The sequence below is a fragment of the Oryzias latipes genome, chromosome 7 (assembly GCF_002234675.1).
Source record: "Oryzias latipes chromosome 7, ASM223467v1".
NCBI lineage: Eukaryota > Metazoa > Chordata > Actinopteri > Beloniformes > Adrianichthyidae > Oryzias > Oryzias latipes.
This window is the reverse complement of record NC_019865.2, coordinates 13,908,946-13,928,859: the sequence shown is the minus strand read 5'-3', so window position 1 is coordinate 13,928,859 and position 19,914 is coordinate 13,908,946. Positions and strand designations below refer to the sequence as shown.

General features: G+C 37.9%; 1 protein-coding gene across 3 annotated transcripts in view; it reads right to left on the bottom strand.

Annotated features, from left to right (window-relative positions):
• Positions 1–19,346, bottom strand: part of LOC101159822 (voltage-dependent calcium channel subunit alpha-2/delta-3) — a 126,107-nt gene extending 106,761 nt beyond the window's left edge. For all 3 annotated transcript variants that reach the window (XM_023956644.1, XM_023956645.1, XM_023956646.1), the window contains exons 1-3: positions 18,694–19,346; positions 18,428–18,509; positions 2,765–2,881 (exon numbers count right to left, since the gene is read on the bottom strand). In XM_023956644.1, coding sequence (XP_023812412.1) covers positions 2,765–2,881; positions 18,428–18,509; positions 18,694–18,821 — 327 coding nt within the window. In that variant the 5' untranslated portion in view covers positions 18,822–19,346. The remainder of the gene's footprint in view (positions 1–2,764; positions 2,882–18,427; positions 18,510–18,693) is intronic.
• Positions 19,347–19,914: the final 568 nt, after the last annotated feature.

Genomic DNA, 19,914 nt, shown 5'->3' with positions numbered 1-19,914 from the left:
AAGGTACAAAGTTTATATCATCAAAAGATTTCTCCTCTGACTGTTAACTAATGTTGACTTTTAACCATTAAAGTCCCACTCCAATCATTTTTTGATCCATATTAAAGTGTTGCCAGTGGTCTTTAAATTAAGATTTTAGCCTAAATAATAATAAAAAAATAAACCTGTGTCGTTATCTAGGACAGAGTTTCTGCAAAGTAAAAGATGGTCTTTAGAAATTCACCTCCGAGTTGTAGGCATGGACTGTTGGCACGGAGCAAGCCTGTCCCCATTTCCCGTCTTTCATCTGTTTACACTCTCTTCCGCTAGCTTACAGCCCCTCACACCCCAACCTAACATTAGAGGTGCAACAACAGTGGAAAGCAATACTGGAGCTATTCAGCCGTACAGTTTTGAGCCAGATGTCAGCTCAGACGAGGAAAATGTAGACCTACATGATCTAGTCGTCTACAAGCGGATGCATCAGAAGGGAATGGAGCAGGGAGCTTGTGGTCCGCCAATGGTAGTCGCAACTACAAGCTTTATCCAGTAGTATTTTTTCGTCTACTCCTGATTCACAACGATTTGAATAAAGAAAAACTAAGGAATACAATTTTAAGCTCAACTTTCTTTATATATGCCCTCCATCATCAGAAAAATTCCACAAGAACTTGTGGCACCATTTTCATCTGAGAGGATATTTGATACTGAAATTGTTTAGATCTTTTTTTAAAAACCCAGAAAGTATAACTAATCTCTCAAAAGGTTGTTTTTTAATAACAACCACATCAACAAGAGCGCACTAAACTTTTACAGGTATGTTCTTTAAGGGTCAGAGAAGCAGGCGTCTCACAGCAGGTGGTAGTGAGCGATAAAGAGGGGGCATGGAAGAGAGGAAGAGGAGATTAAAAACCCCAATGACAGGCTAAGAAGGGCACTCGTGCAGAAATTGATTGACCAAAGAGTCACATTTACTTTACCAAAGAGCGGAGATGGTGAAGGGAGGGTAAACGGGGGTTACTAATCGTTAGGGGGATCCTCCCAGACCAGATATACATGTTTTGAAATAAGTGTGGAAAACTTACATGTTCACTCAGACAGGGTTTAAAATTAAAAAGGTGTAGTTTTTCCTACTCCACTCTCCACTTTCTGTTAGCTTAACTAAATGGCCTTTTTAGCAGTCAAGTGCATCGCTTTGGTTACCAGCATTTCCCCTTCTTGTAAAACTCCAAGCAGCCATTATGCTCTGCACTCTTATGAAGGCACACAAGCAATGAAAAAAGGACTTAAGAGCAACCATTAGATAACAAAGTTGCCTCAAATCCCAGGGTTACACTATCAAGGAGGTGTGAGATAAACGATTGCTGCATGAAGGAGCTTCATTAGAGAGATACTGACGAAAGGCTCCTCAAAATGGTAGCCTGTTTTAGAAAGTAAGTGATAATGGTTCAAATAGAAAATGCATTATCTGATAGAAGCTGCAATTTTTCAAAACATTTTTTTGCCAGCAGTTACTTACCTGTAACAGTCTAGTGGTAAAAACCCTTCTTATATTTTATATTTGTCTGAAATTCCCTTTATATGGTTAGTAAAGGCAACAGCATCCACAAGTAAAAGTTATTGCCTTCAAAACGTAAAACCAAGCAGGGTCATGCAATCCAACCAAGATAAGATATTGATTGTGGAAAAAAAATGCGAGTAGTCCTAAAGTAGGGAAATAATTTGTCACTGTTTCACCCATCTCCTCCCCCAACCCCTTTTATTACTATAACCCCTCTCTTCCTTTTAGTTTGTGTCGTTGGACCAGACTCTCTGAGAGAAATCCAATTTCTGTTCACAGCACCATGTTGTTCTGATACCATCTATCACCTGGAGCTAGAGCTGGCAGAGAGCGTGCTTGTCAGAGCAGAGCAATGTGGACACCTGTTACAACGCTGACACATATATACACACTCGCACACAACCTCACACACACGCACACAGATGGATAGTTAGACGATGGAAAGTACAGAAAACAGAAAACCTCAGAACATAAAGAGAAGTCCTGTGAAACACGGCAAATTGCAAAACTATCACTGGAAAAAATGTAAAAATCACTTGAATGACAGACCTTTATTGGTTTTAAATAATGCTGTATGCAGATTCTCTGCTCTTCTAACTTCCTCTCAATCAGAAACAAGCAACGCCAGGTCTCTTCGGATTGATGGATATTAAAGCGTTCTGTTTGGAGGAAGAATCTAACATTTCTATGCTCAACTTGGCAAATGTGGAGTAGATTTGCTTGTCTACACAAAGAGTATAGTCTTGGCTTCAGATTTTTTTTAATGAAAGTTGTTTGGCTAAACTGGTACACAAGAAAACAGCTTTTTATCTTTGCAAAACCAGTGAATATAACTGTTGGTCAAATTTGTTTTTATTTTGCTTTTAATGCAGGATGTTCTTTGTGCAGTTTTTTATGTGAAAAGAACACATTGTTTGTGTTGTTTTTTAATTAAAATTGTTTGTAAAGCAAACTTTGACATTCAACAGTTTACAAACCAAAAAATAACCTATTAAACGCAGAACTGCCCCTTACTAATTGCACTGCAGAAAATTACATTGTTTATCTATTTTTGCATCTACTCCTCAAAACGTCACCAATAGTAGATGACACAAAAGCTAAAAACTTTAATAATGGAGGTGTTAAGTCCACCTTTTTCTTCTTAAAAGTTTTTTTCTAATTTACTTTTTTAATATTTGTTCTAAATAAAGTTCACATTAGGCACAGAGGATGAGGAGTCCATACCTTCATGGCTTGGGCTTTCTTGTGAAACATCTCCTCCATGTTCTTTGCCAGCTTCTTTACCAACTGTAGTCCATCAATCTCCTCCACCTGCACTGCTCGCTCAAACTCCTTGTATTTCTGAAAAGGGAAATTTGTTATCACTTTTACAGTATCACAACAGAAAACAATTTTGTCACTACTTGTTGACTGTTTTTTGTTTTTTAATAAAGAATCCATGTTTATACACTTACCGGTATCAGGTTTTACCGCAACATATATGTCAGTTGAAGTTCTGTCTCCAAGTTTTGAACTTTAACCTTTACATTTTGCAAATATTCCAAATCACTAATTAATTTTATTGTTAGGTTAAACTTTTCCTTTTTTTTGCAGTCTTTCTTATACTGTTAAAGTGCATAAAGCAATTGTTGTGGTTGCAAAAGGTCATACAATGTTTTTTGTCATTTTCCTTTTGTGTTTTCAAACATCTTGTTTTTTTTCTAATATTTCAACATTTTATTTTTATTTTTTTTCACTTAGGTGAAACACTGCGACAGACTAGCGACCTTTCCAGGGTGTCCCCTGCCTTTGCACACAAGTAGCCGGGATAGGCTCCAGCAGCCCCATGACCCCAAAAGGGACAAAACGGAAGAAGATGGAAATGAAATGAAAAACTTAGTTGAAACATTTTTTTTTGCATTGACCAATCCAGGAGAGTTCATAACCAGATCATGAGTGGATGACCATCACCTGCAAGTGAGACACTCAAAGTAAAGCACATGGGCATGTGAGAGTTAAAAGCCTCAGTCATCAAGATTGGTGTCTAACTTTTTTATGAGAATAGAATTATACCATTAATTAATTAATTTTACAATTACCATATATCAATGTTTGCCAAAAAATAAACTAATAAGGTTTTTCCTGCAAAACAGTCATAAAAAAACAACTACTTACTGTTTATGATCTGCTAAAACATTTGAGAAAGTGAGAAAGACTGCGTTGTAAGAGATAGAATCAAATATTATTGTGCTGCTAAACCTTATTTATAACATTATTATTGCATAATGTTTTTTTGTGACTTCGAAGGGCCTTAAGATGTTACTTAACGGTACTTAAATAATTTAAGTAGATTTGAAATATATTTTTAAACTTGGTGTCAGCTGTTGTGAGGACGCATTTGTGAAACAGTATTGCTGTTGTTGTTGCATGACCAAATGCTATGTTTTTTATTTTGCTTTTAATGCAGGATGCTCTTTGTGCAGTTTTTTATGTGAAAAAGTACACATTGTTTTTTTATTAAAATTGCAGAATTGTTTGTAAAGCAACTTTAAACATTTAACAGTTTAACATACCAAAAAATAAGCTATCAAACACAGTGCTGGCCCTTACTAACTGCACTGCAGAAAATGACATCATTCTGTAATAAACCTTCACTGAGGCGCTCAGCTAAGCAGGCGCCTTTACTGAGGACAGTGACATTAAGTCCTTCTAATTCCACACCCATGTGTGCCACACATTCACATGCATACAAGACTGATTTAAGTGACGGGAAAAATTGCATTTTAAAAATTTTGGCCAAAGCTGCGGGAAAATGTTTTTTCACTTGGGGGATTTAACAGATTACTGCCATATCAAATAGCATGCCCCGTCTAATGCTGTGCCAGCCTGCTTAGATGCATGCTCTTAGCTACTACTGTGCAGCAAAAACCATGACAAGCTACGAGAGGTAAAGTGAAGTTACACAATAACTTCTGAGTTCAGGCAATCATCTGAAAAACTGCACACACATCAAACACAACTGACACCAATATTTTCTTCATTTCATAAAATTTTAATCATGATAAATTCTATTATTATTTCTCTTAAATGTTAGTTGAAGTACAATAAGTGGTTTTAATTTTCATCAATATCCTGAATTGTCCCAATGAAATTGTCCCCCTGAATTGTCCTAACAGTATGCTTGTGTGTGTTTCAATGTTTTGGTTTTTTTTGACTGCGTAACCCTTGTGCTATCCTAGGCACTTTAACATTAGGAGTTGGGTCATCTACACCCACTAGACAGTGAACCTTTTTTCTTCAATGATTTGTGATCTTCACTGGTGTCCATGGATTACATGAAATCCTCTCCACCTTTTCCACCTTTGTCATGGTAGGAAGAACACGTCAATGTAAGGGTGGGGTCATAGGATAGCACAAGGGTTAGTTAATGTGTTTGTTAACATTAGACAGAGATGCAATAGAACAATACAAGACCAGACAGCAGAATAGTTGAAGGCAAAAGGTGAAATGATGACAGAAGACAGGCAATACGTTTGCCAATAAATGCGAAAGAAGCTTAGAGAAAGTATCAAAACTCATTAAAGGCGCAACTGTAGACAAAAAGTGAGATTAAAAAGTAGAGGAGGGAAAAAAGAGCTGGACCAGTAGGAGGTAAGAGAATGGAGGAAAACTACATCTGCACTGCTGCAGGAGGGACATACGAAAAGGAAATCAAGTTAGAATCACTAAATTTACATTTTTAACACTAAAAAATACTCGAAATTCTTGTTTTTAATTGCTGCCTCAGATTATTATTGCAAAAAACACATGTATAAATAATTCTCTGCTAAAGGTAATGGAATACTTTAAAAGCAAGATTCAGGTCCAAAGGCAAATAAACTAATACAATAAAAGTAAGTAATAAAAAAACTATTTTCAGGCATTTGAAATATCCAAAATGTACTAATCAAGACACTTTTTAGTGAGAACAACAGATTTAATTACAATAGATGAACCATCTGCTCTGAAAAACTTTGGATTGCATCAAAAAATGAGATATCACAAAATGTATGTAGAAAAAAATAAGATAATTGCATTTGCCAGTGCTGATTGACATCATTACTTCCTCCTACAACAGCGCTGCTAATTAATTCCAGCCTTAAATCTTGTGTTGTGTGACCAATCAAAGTGACTAGCTGATGACTCAGAAAAAAAATCAAATTAAAAAAAAAAATAAGTCACAGGAAGCGTCACGGTAAAAGCAGGAAAATTATAATCCGCCCCCTGGCTGGATGACAGGACAACAGGAAATTCCTGCTTTAAACGAATTCTCTGTGCTGGCTGACTGCAGTGGGATGCTGAAGCTGGCCGGTCAACAGCTGCTGAAATATGACAGGTTTGCTCTCCAATTTGTCTTGGTTGATCCTTTCCTCTGTATTTTTTTATGTGACTGTCTTCTTTGCCTCCTTTTTTTATTTTACAATGTCCAGTTTGCACTTAAATCGCAGCTGCTAACATTTACTTCTCTCATTTTCAATAATAACACTTAGTCAAGTATTGTCCTTCCTTTTAACACTGACAGGCTTCTCTGATTGAACCAGCACAATATCTATAAACTGTCCATTATTTTAGTGATATAGAAAAGCAATGGAAAGAATGAATTTCCATGTAATTGTAGTCATATTTGTTTGGTCAATGCTGTTAGCAGAAAGGCAAACGCTGACCTGTTGACCACAAGATGTCTGGAGAACAATGTTCAGTCAAACTGAGCGAAAAATAAACGGACCCACTTAGCTCGAAGCTCTTCTCCTCACATCACATCGTGGTACAGACATAGAAAGGACTTTGCAACATGAAAAACAGGGCAGCACCGTACAAAACTGGTCCCCCTCAATCCCAGCCTTTGCTTTAATAATCAGGAGCCTTTTATTATTGATAAAGTTCTCTTTTCACTGTGGCACAGGACAGGTGGAAATATGCTAAACTTAGAGCAAACAGTGGTATTTACAAAAAGACAAAGAATCTGTCGACTCTGTTAAATTATGCTAGAACCTTGTTCTTTTTTTCTATTGTGAAATTGTTCCCAGTCTGTAATAATTATGCAGTTTCTGGCCAAAATCAAAAAGCATTTGTCTTTTTTTTAAGACAAATTTTATGCATGTTTTATTGAGAGGCTCAGGGGAACCAGTCAGTATTTGGTGTGACCACCATTGGCCTCATGAAGTGCAACACATCTCCTTCGCATAGAGTTGATCAGATGGCCTGTGGAATGTTGGTCCTTCTTCTTCAATGGCTGTGCGAAGTTGCTGGATATTGGCAGGAACTGGAACACGCTGTCGTACACGCCAATCTAGAGCATCCCAAACATGCTCAATGGGTGACATGTCCGGTGAGTATGCTGGCCATGCAAGAACTGGGATGTTTTCAGCTTCCAAGAATTGTGTACAGATCATTGCAACATGGGGCCATGCATTATCATGCTGCAACATGAGGTGATGTTGTTGGATGTACGGCACAACAATGGGCCCCAGGATCTCGTCACGGTATCTCTCTGCATTCAAAAGGCCATCAATGAAATACATCTGTGTTCTTTGCCCATAACAGATGCCTGCCCATACCATAACCCCACCACCACAATAGACAACCTGATCAACTCTATGCGAAAAAGATGTGTCGCACTTCATGAGGCAAATGGTGGTCACAAAAAATACTGAGTGGTTGTCTGAGTCCCCTGAGCCTCTCAATAAAACAAAACTGAAGATTTCAACGTGGCCTTTTCTTGTGGCCAGTCTAAGGCACACCTGTGCAATAATCATGCTGTCTAATCAGCATCTTGATATGGCACACCTGTGAGGTGGGATGGATTGTCTTGGCAAAGGAGAAGTGCTCACTATCACAGATTTAGACAGATTTGTGAACAATATTTCAGAGAACTGGTTATTTTGTGTATGTGAAAAATGTTTCACATCTTTGAGTTCATACCGCAAAAATGGGAGCAATAACAAAAGTGTTGCGTTTATATTTTTGGTCAGTGTAACTATAGGTCAACACAAAGTTTGTCAGTTACACCATGCCCCTTGGGTTGCTTTTGGGTTTGAAAATCTTGTCAGTGTCCTACACAGCAGAAAGTTGTTCTTTTTGTCTGATTTTTTTTAGGTCATGTATGATTCTGTGTATAACCGTACACTAAAATGAAGTTATTACCAAAGAAAAAATAAAAGCTGTACAAACTCAACAAAAATACACTCATCATTGCAGCAGAGAAGAGGAAATCTGGGATTTCAGGGTCAGTTGTTGAAAAGTACGGTAACAAGAAATTGTTACAAAACCGAAATGGCTGCAGTACAGGCTTTTAATCTGTTGAAATCCCTCTATGCAAAATTTCAACACTGCCAAAACAGCCACTGTTACACACAACGCTGCATTAAGCTGCAAACTCCGGTGCAGTACTCACTTCAAATATAAACACACAATTTATCCGTTTACCCTCACTAAACGGTGACAGGCGGCATCAAGCTTTTGTGTTGGGAAAACTTTGCCCTTCCTAAATAATCAAAGCAAGCGGTTTTCACAGGTAGATTTAATGAATAAATTAACAATAAAACAATTTGTGAAAATGAGCCAAAACTATTGATGGCGTATATTTTTGCAGAAAATGGTGGCTTAGTTTTAGGAATGCAATCATGCTGAAGAAATATTCAACGTAGCAGTCAAATAAGTTGTACATTGTTTGCCACTGTGATATACTGATAAATTCTGGGTTTTTACAAACCATAAAACAGTTTGACAAAATGCGCAAAACTATTAAAAGTGTGCAGTTTGTGAAAATGCTGAAAAAACTCACGCACATTTTTTAATGTGTGTATAGTGTGCAAAAACTATTCTACGTGTACTTTTTTGGAGGGGTTATTTTTTTACTGATTAAAACTTTTATTTAACAGTACTGTAAAAACCAAACTTTTTAATTCATAAAAGTCAAATGGAATAAAGTCAAATTTCTGAGCTCATAATTGTGTCAATTGCCACAGTAGCTGGTTATTTTCATGAAAAAATAGACTGATAGGTATGAAGTAAAAAATAAAAAAAGCAAAGAAGAAAAACTGTACTTCAAAGTCTAATAGCTCTTTGTGATGCTCATTTTAGAGCTTGCTCTCAACCCTGCTGATCTCCACTGTAACAAAGAAGTATATTGCTAACCTCCCACACAAGCTCTTCCCACAAGCCCCCTTACAAGTCCCTGTAAAAGTCAGAAGTCAGACTTTTGAGGCCTCAGACTGCTGTTCAATCCATACTGCACAGTATCTGAATTCATCCACCTTACATCTGCAAGATGTTTTTTTTCATATGCACACATTTTTGGTTTAATCTTAAAATAAACCTGTTTCAGCTATTTGTATCTAATTTAAAAAAAAGATTTTGTCTCTGAACCTGCAGGAAACATGAACCCCCCCTGAGTGCTGAAAATTGTGCTTGTTTATCAAGACAGAGACTCAGAGCTTCACATCTGATAGTAAAGATTTTAAGTCATTTTCCAAATTTCCCATGCAGCAGAAGTAGAGAACCAAAAAACAAAGTAACCTGTGGTCTCTGTATTGCCATCACTCTCTGGCTGCAGCAGTTTAGATTAAAGAAGGATTACTGGGAATTATTTAAACATCCAGTTAAAGCAACATAGTAGTGGTTAAGTCATTGTCAGATTTATAAATGGATCAGTTATTGCTTTCAAAAACAGGGTGCTTTAGACTGTTGTAATCATGTAGACTGCAGTTAGCTTTAGAAGACTGTTTATCATGGGAAAATAAAATACATCATAGTCAAAGGTGCATATATCCAAGGTTGTCTCGAAGAAGTGCTGAAGGTTAAAGCATCTACATCTTAAATAAATGTATAAAGGTTTGAGGTCAAAATTCTGAATTAAAAGAGTCAGTAAATCCAGGTCTTTAGTTAAAGCCAGAAACGTAACAGTACATGGACTGAATTTTCACACTTCATTTGACTCTCTCCAGAAGAAAAAGGTCATTCATACACCAACAGCTACTGAGTGTGTTCTTCATTAGTTATATTGTTAGAATGCTGCTTGTGGGTTTTGAGAGCAACAGTAGGACAACAGTTGTACCACTCAGGCTTTAAGAACCACAGAACAGTAATGTTTGACAGTTTATCCTGGAGTGCACACTGTCATTAGATGTGCACCATTGGGTTTTCCTACTATTTCAACTCGCAGTTCCATCATGATGCAGTCTGTATCTAAAGCCACACAGGAATTAGAAGTTTGTCAATAGTTCTTCATCTCAATATGGTGTTGAGATGTAATCCCCCTTTCCCACAATGTCTCCCCCGAGTTCTACTTAAGTTGAATAAGAAAAACAATCCAAGAGGTCAAATTAACAAATTATTTGGAGATGGAGAAGAAGATCTCACAAAGCTATGGAGACCAGAGCCTGCCAAATCCAAAGCTGGTCTAACTAAGCCCCTCTTTGGCTCAAGCAGTCCTGTAGCACGTTTGCACCTACAGATCATTGGCTATCCTCACCTTAAGACCCCAACTTCTGACCAATGTAATTAATCCTATGGTTCACTTACCCCGACCCCAGCTGCAGTTATCTTTTACATTTCTTAAGGTCTTTGAACAATAGAATGCTTACTAGAACATGAAACCTACTTAATGATTACAACCAGGCCTTAAAAAAGGCAAAAGGTAGCTTTTAAAAAGCAAAAAGAAATTAAAGCAAGTATATAAAAAGCAGTAAGCAGTTTAAATCTGTCGTCTGTCTGTAGTTCTTTGCAGGGAGTTGATTTTCGCAGACTCTTGGAAAACATTTTTCAAGCTTAGCGTCACTCGCATTGTTCCCTGCTGCTTCCCAAATCCACTGGCTGCATTTTTCACAGTCTTGGATTGATTGCTGCAGCAGCCAGCATGAAAGTGGAACGTGAGAGCAAAACATTGTTCTGTACTTATAAGGGCAATATTCAGTCTTGCAAGTGGAGACGTATTATGAGAAGTTTTTGGACCACAGCGTCCTCAAAGTTTACTTTGATGGATTCATCGTGAAATGAAGGATTTTCACACTTCAACTGCAGAAGCAAAGAACCTCCCAAAAAACATAAACACCAAGTTGATCCCAAAAAGTGGAAGTGGATATGCAAATAATGAAACTTAATAATACAAATATAGGCTATGTTAAAATAAAAATAATAAGGCCTTTAAAACCTTTAAGTACGGAGTCCATAACCAGACATGGTTAAAAAAAATAGTTAAATTGTTCCCACGAATTGGGATTTCATTACCACAAAATAATAATTTGTTCCCACACAATAGTAATTTGTTCCCACACAATAGTAATTCCTTCCCACAATAATTAAATCCTTCCCTCGAAATAATAATTTGTTTGAATGAAAAAGTATTTAAAATCCTCAAAGCCGACTTTTCTGGCTGCCCCAGATTTTGTTGAAAATGAAACGTATCTTCTCATTTACTTCGTTAGATTTGCAAAGTTTCACTTTGCACAATCGCTTATTACACTGTTTCCATTAAATCATTCGGATTTTTTAAATTATACAAATAAACACCAACTCACACGATAAGTCATTCAAAAACAATGATGTGAACAATACTTTGATTTAAAATAGGTGCATTTAAATTTCTGTCTGTGTGTATCTCATTACAATGAATGGAAGACACAGAAGATGTTTAGAGATCGGGTTTATTTATTCTGAAAAGCTCTACAAAAGCATCGGTAATTACGTCTCCTTGTCTGGGTTTGTGAGATTAGAGACTCTCCCACTTCATTCCTGCTGCAAAAGCCGCTTTTCGTCACTACTTCCGTGTTTCTGTACTTCTGTGAACCACATTAGTTCAAGAGAAGAAAAGAAAAAAAAAAGAAAAAAAATCAATCGAGAAGGTATTTTTATTATTTTCTTGATGAATATAAGAAAAATATAATAAAATTCAGGAGGCCCGGGCTGGCTGCCTCCCTATCCAGCAGCGGCGCTCTGTCTGCCGCCCAGCACAATCACTCCAGCCCCACGGACCATGCGACAGGCTGGCAATCTGTCCAGGGTGTGTCTCCAACAACCCCGCGACCCCAGCATGTTAAGAAAATTAATGCAACTTGTGCAAAGTTGTTGGTCACATAACTCTTTAATTCAAAAAAAGCTTATCCATTGCAGTTTTGCAAAAGTATGTCAATTTCGATACACCGGAAAATACATTTTGTTATATTATTGCTTTAAACCAGTTATCCTATTTACAGTAAATATGTAACCGGAAGCATTTAAGTTCATTTCTGGTTGAAAATGTGGGGTGTGTAAAAGGTCAAAGTTTTTTGAGGGAACAGATTACTATTTTGAGGGAAGAAATTGCTATTTCGTGCAAATTAATTTGTCTTTTTTTTTTTTTTTTTTACCCATGTCAGGTCACAGGCTCTGTATTTAAGGCTTAACAAACTAACAATACAATTTTCAAAACACCCCATGAAGCACAGGTGGATTTCTGCTCTATTTTTTGTTTTACTCCCCTACAAAAAATACATATAGTAAGGATTTTCCAAGTTGCATTGAAATCCAGGGCGCTGGATAGTTTTTTGGTGGTTAGGTAGTAGTGAGTGAATTTTGACAAAGTCTTAGTCATAAAAACATGGTTAACTAATTTAATTCAGTTTAGTTAATTAATTTGTACTAAAAAATGTTGACTTTTTTTTATTTAGTCTGCTTTTGTTGGTTTTGCTTCAGCAGTTTTGGATACACGGGTAAATCTGTGACAGAAAACAAAATTGAAGTCTAAAGCTGACATGACTTATAAAAAAGAAATCTGAATATCCCAGCGATAAGATTGGTAAATGTAAACTGGAATGATGATTGATGGGGTCTGGACTTCTTTGTTCTCTTCATTACATTTCTTCACAAGTGAAATCCACATTAGTGACACAGTGAATCTAAGCGGCTGCCTGGATGATTGATGTTGACAGCAGCAAGTCACAGACAGTCCTTCACACGATGCTGCACTTGGTAATTTGTTTAATAGTACTAGCCCTGCCCCTTAGTTGGCTAACAGTGAAGTGTGGCACCGGGTGAATAATGTGTCATGGTTACAGAAGAGCATGCGCACATCACTATTATTGTGTTCACTGACGGCCAGACTAGCCATGGCGAGATGCTCTTTGTCTCCGAACCAATAGGACGGAGGCAGATCCAGAGCAAAGCCACCAATGGGCAGTGACAGTGAATATTAATCTCCAGGGATCACATTCATCATCCCAGCAGCACAGAGCATGGGGTGTTATGGAGCAGTCCTAGGGTAAAACATGTATGTGAGCATTATTGGTAGAAACTTTAAGGTAAAGTAAGTAAATTATTTTCAATAATTACAAGCACATCAGAATATTTTATGCTGGAAAATGAACGGTCATAAAATTAAATTATAAATGCTAACCACACAACAAGTCATTAAAAACCACTTGATTTTCTAAACCCACAAATACGGTGTCAGCAGATGAAATCCTTGAGAAGTGAAGTCATTTGTTCCCACAGCAAAGTGCTCTACCTCAATGCTCTTGGGCTTTCTACATTAATGGAAGTCTGTTGGACTAAGCATTTTCTTTCCACGCGATTCTCAGCAACAAAGCTCAAATTAGAATACGAATGAAATTCAGGCTGGGTCCTCCAGCAAATCCTACTATTACTGATAAATAATGGCATTCATACTCTGCATCTGATTCCATCACAATTTGTATAGCCTTGATTTTTCAAATGTCTTCATTTTTTTATTTAAACTTTATTACAGGAAGAAAAGAAGAAATGCAAAATTTAAAATATATAAATAAAGGACCTCCACAATCCGAAACTTGTGCATGTGCCACATGTATGTATGTATATATACATACATATGCATATATATACATACTGTAGGCCTGCACAATATACCGCAAATTTATCGTTATCGCAATATCCAGCTCTGCAATATGCATATCGCAAAAGACGGCGAATATCGCAATAAATCGCAAACCCAAAATGTGTTAAAACAATCTTATGGCAGCTTGAAGCATTTAACGAATCAAATAAATCCCTTTATGCTTTGACCAATCAGATGGACGCCTTCCCATTGTTGACCAATCAGATGGAGGCCTATTATGTTAACCCTGGTCCTGAAGAGCCTCAACCCTGCCTGTTTTCCAGCTCTCCTTAACCAGCTTGCTGTTGATTGGCTGACTCAAGTGATTTCACATCCTGATTGACTGAACACACCTGATTTTGGTTATCATTATCTAGCAGTCTAGGGAGAATTGGAAAACAGACAGGGTTGAGGCTCTTGAGGACCAGGGTTAGCCACCCTGACGTTTGTCCCCCATGTCGATGAGGGTCATTTGGAGTATAATTTTTAAACTGTTGCAATGAAATGGGAATGATGTTTTTGTTTATTTTTCTATTTGTTTATTTACCGCAAATTTATCGTTATCGCAATATTGATCACTAATATCGCATATCGCAAGTTTTCCTCATATCGTGCAGCCCTAACATACTGTATATCATTGTAAACATATCATTGTAAGGTTTCCATGGGTAATTATTTTTTTCTTAAGGTCTACATCACAGAACCATAAACATGCTGTCTACTCAAAATCTTGCTAATACAATTTGTTTAAATGCTTTATTACATAATTTTGGGAAGTTTGTGTTCCAAAAAAAAAAAATCACTGGAACTCCTTGATCTGAGTGAGTTTCTGAGTTTGTAGCTCGCCCCTGCTAAAACATCAAAGAATGGCAGCTCGGGCTGCACTCCTGCCGGCTAACACTGTAATTAACTTTGTGACACGATATCCATCCTGCTTTTTTTTTTTTTTGCTCCTAACGCTTCTTCCAAATGCACACTCACTTTTAAACACACACCTACCTTTCCCTGCCCCATTTTTCCACGACCGGTAAAAGAAAAGAATTTAGCAAGACTGTGCTTCGATCAACAAGAACATGATAGGGAGACAGGAAAAGAGGCGGACGGGAGAAAGGAAGCTGGGAAAAACGGGACAGTCATCATTACACATCTCAGAACACCTTTCCCTCACCTCATTGCCAGCCATGCTGGACAAACCTGACAGCTATTCAATTTTCCAAAGCTTAATCTAATCAGCATCTGTCTCCCCCTCGCTGAGACAACTTAACCAGCACTAGAGCTTCGCAAAAGATTGGCAACAGTCTTCTTTAAAATAACACTTTGAAACAAATGTTTACACAAAACGTTCAATTTGGTTTAAAATGCTTCTGGTTACATTTCAGCTTGTTTTGAAAATTGTTTGGTGATTTTGAAAGGTAAATAAAGGCTCAAAAACAATTAGATTTTGGAGGGGAAAAAACTACTAATTGGAGAAAACAGTAACAATTTGTTTTTTTGTTTGTTTGTTTGTTTTCTTAGTTGCATGATGTACTGAAACATGGATACAACAGTTAAATTGTTTTATTCAATTATTTACGTTTCCCTGACTTACTGCATTACAGTAAAACAAAAGATGTAGAGATTATATTTTCAAATCCTGAATAACCTTGAATTGATAGTTAAACGATGGTCTATTAATAGATATAATGAGTACTGATTAAAGAAAAATTAGAGACTACAAGTCATATGTCAGACTGGCAGGCAGTAAGTGTTTTTTATATAATCTGTGATATATATGAACTAGTTTTGAATCAAAACGAAAAAAAGGAAATACCCACCTATTACATTTTGACTTTTGATTTTAAATGTTTCCTTTTAATACAAATTCTATTGTACTTTTTACATTTGTGTTATCATCGTGGTCTTTTTTTTTTCATCTTTAAGGATACACTCCCTGCCCTCTCTTTAAAATTATTGTCACAGTCTTGAGAGCACATAGCTCCAAGGCAGTTAAACGACATGGTTCCACTTGCACCCAATATTCCCCATGCAAACACACACGCTCACTATTGTTTGCTTGCAAAATGGAGTTGATTCCAACATAATCTTCTCACACATCATTACACCTTCCTATCATCCTGCGCTCTTTGGCCCTGGATATGGGCAAAGGCAGGGAAGACCGGGTGTATAGGATTGAGCATGCTTTAAGGCTTTTCACCTGCTGATATTTCCTCACTCTAAAGTGGAACTTATTGTTTCTTTGAAAAAAAAAAACAGACATACATGAACAGCCACATTCACACTGACTGATCGTTTTTCCTTTATCTTCCATTGCCAAGAGGCTTGAAGTCATTCCAGTGTCACTAAATATCCCCCTTCTTCGATTCAAGAAAATGACATCATCCGCAAGGGGAAAACTCGTCCATTCAACAATGAGCCCACAGACACAGCCATCACAGCCAGGCCGGCTCGTCTGGACAGGTTGCTCAATGATACATGAAATTAAAGATTTCACCGGAATAGCAGTGAAGAGGGTAAAACACACAAAGTTAATTCCAACCATCAGTGGGGAAACGTTGGTGCATCAATAGGACTCCTTCCCTTTATATGTGGGTGTGTGTAGAAACAAGCAGAATTCATCCATGCTGTAAGATTAGAGTGCTTACATTGCTAGGTAGGATGCTGACACTGGATTTAGGTGACAAATTGAGACCACTATTGATTGATTTTGTTGCTTTTTTTTCTTTAAGCAAATGGGAAGCCTCACACACACACACACACACAAAGGTTCTGACTCATAACCTTGAAACAAGAGCTGTTTCCGATGGGTGTAGGTAGTGTGAAGCCGTATTGGAAGGGTTGGCAGATGCTGACAGGTGGAGAAAAGAAGCAGAGAAAGGTTTAAAAGTGGGAATAAATCAATCAAAATAGATTTCTGTATGATTAAAATGGGGGCTAAAATTATGTTTTGTTTCATTGATTAATCTCAAATTATCTTTAAACCTTTTTGTTAACAACACAAATGCAAAAATTATTTATTGTGACAAGTATTAAATTTGACTATTTTGTATAATTTAATTACACTTGCACTCAGAGTCAAAATAACAATAAACCTTGTTTTTTTTGTTTTTTTTATCATCTGTAATTATTAAAACTCTTGTGCTTGTGAAAAGTATGTCTTATTAAAGATAATTAAGTAGGTAGTCAAGCATCAAATTAAAGCAGAGTCAACACAAAGGAGGCATCAAATTAAATTCCGACCGTTCTGACTTCTTCAAACACAATGAAGCAGTAATTCCTTTAGATTTTTTTTCTACTTTAAAAAAAGACAATGGAAAAGTCAATGAGCAAATTTTTACCTTTTTTTTTCTTTAATTCTTTGTAAGGTTCATTAACATTTTGTGTTTTTTGTGTTTTAGAGACTACATCTACGTAGACCATATTTCAATAATAAATTGCTAATCTCATTTTTCAAAATGGTTTAGTGTTTGTCTGTATGAGTAACGCATTCAGGGGACTTTATATTTCCAAATGAATTAAAAGCCAGAGAGATTCCTAAGAAGACAGTTTATCCATCTGTCTGGAGAAAACCTGCAAACATGTCAGTGCAAACGCTCACTGAGTTCTTGGTCCTTTAATCCTCCTTGCCGTGTGCAACTTTCCACGTCTCTTAACCGATCAGCTTATTGAAAAGCATGTGCCTTGGGGTCAGCTGCTGTCCCATCTCAGCATCCCCACTCTATTTCAGACTTACAGCGAATTAGAACATTCATAACATTTTGGCCAAAGTAATGTGCTAGCGCCTTGCATTCATTTATCAAATTTGTGAATAATAAGTGGGTCGTTATAAGTTGCACGCTTGCATCATAACAGTCTGATGTGAAAGATGCAGTTCACCAACTACAGTCATCCTGTGTCTTTTCTCTGCTCAATTAACCCCGTGGCCTTCATTTGCATTTCCCAAGGAGGTCGTCACTCTGTTGGAGGGTTATAGATATATATTTTTTGAAGCAGAAAAGATGGAAGAGGCTACAGTTTTCACCCAATCAAGAAGATAATACCTTTCATCTGACTTATCAGCAGCTAATAAAATACATGCTGTGGGCCATGTGAGCGTGCACTGCCTTTGTCATGTCCCCATCAGTCCATGTCTTAGTTTTGTGCAAAAGGCTGAATTGGTTCCTATCTATGCATCCTTTCAAATTGCGAATTTGTCTCATATATCACACCCAAATGCATCATGGGTCGTGTGACTGCTAACCTGCAATCCCAACCCTGCGTCTATTTGCCTGCTGAGAGGTCAACGTCAGCGTGGCCTTTGATCCACTAATTATCCATTAGCCAGTTGGAACAGAAGTGTCCTCAACTGAGCCTCCACCACCAAAATTAGCATTTCATCACACTTAAATCTTGCATTAATATGATAAAACACAGTGGAAGATTGAAGGGAGACAGCTGTGATGAGGCATAACAACAGGTAAAGCAAAGGAGGGGTGCTGTTGGAAATGTCAGAAACACTCAAGTAGACAGCAATTAAATGTGCTCTTTCCTGACGGTTATTTGAACACGCACGTTTTTGAGTGAATTCATCTGCTGGAATTAAAAAGTCACATTTCCAGAATAAGCTCTTTGTTCCAGTCTAAAAGCAAGACTAATTCAAAGTTAAAGTGATAAGAAAAAGGCAAAAACTGAAATAATACCATCATTACTAGTTGAAAAAGTCAGTTTAACAAATCTTCTGAAAATCATTTCTCCAAAAGTGATATTTTTTTAGTACTACTCAAAATGGACCAGAAATTATGTAAAAAAAATCCAAAATAATGTAAAAACGTTGTTTGTTTTTTTAATCCCTTTTAAAAAATGTGTTCTACTGCAACAGGCACACCTTTTTTTAGATTAATAAAATCTAAAACCTTCAATATGATTTTAGAATGTTTTATTTTTGATTTTTGTTTTTTTTACAAAACAATGAGGGGTAAAATGTGAAGTTGGACTTACAGTGGTGTGGACATTTTAAATCCTATTTTTGTTTAGTGTAAAATTTGTATATTTGCACAGCTCACCTTCTGCAGCAGCTGGGAACCAGAGTACTTTGCAGAGATGGACTTCATTTCCCCACCAAAGGCTGAGGCCCATAGTTTCACTCTGTCATGTCAGGAGACACAAAACAAACAAACATTTCAGAACCTGATAAATGTGGAGAAAGCATGTTCACAAAGTACTTAAGTTAAAGCTTGGATTTCCCCTGCCAAATGTTCTTTAGTGCACGTGCATCTGAAACAACGACTGAAAATGTTTGTCTGAAAGGGATACCCTCCCCAATACTCACACGGATGGAGGGATGCTTTGGTGGGTGCCTCCCTGCCCGCTTGCCCTGATGCTCAGAGTTGAGAGAAGTAAAACCATCCAAGCAAAAAAAGCCCTGGTGGAACGCGCACAGCTCCGATCCACCTGCATTTTAGGGACAAAAAAAATCACGCCCCCCTTTGCGCGCAATTTTCAGCTTATTTTTGCCACCGTGGACTTGAACTCAAATCCAGATCTGCAAGCAGTGAAAAGTACCAGTCACCTGCGCTGACTGACTAAATCATTCGTGGCAGTGTGCGCAGCTCTCCAGCTGGTGCGGGACGCGCGCTTCTGCGCCGCATCTCGGGGATGAAATAAAAGAAAAAAACGACAAGTTCCACCTGCTGTGAGAGTTATCCAAAGTGCACACGGCTGTGTTACCACGTCTGAAGTCGAGCTCTACTCCTCCGGCAATAGGGAATCCGTTCAAAGGCTTTGATTGGCCAAGCTCACCCACTGAGAACCCACCGTGCAGGTTTGGGGGGGGACCTGGGAGCTCATCAAACGATGCAGCGCAAAAGGAGCACGCCTACTCCTCTTGAGTGATGCGACTACCCTCCACTCCCTCACACACACACACACTTATCCCTGAGAATGTGAGGATGCTGAGGGTGCCAGTATTGTTGTTGAATGACGCCATGCTCCAGTCCTTTTCCTTTCCCCTCCACTCACTGGCTCTACACAGCGATAATAGCCATCCTTTTGCTTTCAGGTCAGATCAAGTCATGCACTGTATGGCCAGTTCACTGAAGCAGGAATTACTGCTGAAGAGCTGGTAAAAGAAAAAGAAGTGTAGGGGAGGGGGCCTGGGGAGGGGAGGGGGGGGGGGTCCAGCTTGGGGTGGGAAAGAACCAGATGATAAGTCAGTTCTGCTTCACAAAAGCATGCCAAATGCACTTTGCAGTGATGTGGCACTGGCAGTGTGTGGGCATATGGGATGTGAAAGAGGATGAGAGCCCCTGGGCGAGAGACCCTATGTGATGGATTGTATTTCGCAAAAAAAAGGAAGGATTCTGGCCAAGCACGGGGAGGGGATGAACTTTGGCTGAAAAGCTTCTCCGTGCCCCTGCACTGACAAAGCCCACTAAGACTTACCAGGTACAGGATCAGTGTGAAACAGCTGGAAAAACTTAGTGGACTTTTCAAAAATGTCCACCAATGATGAAAAGCGCCATTTAGCTGATTTCTTTTTTGTTTTTATTAA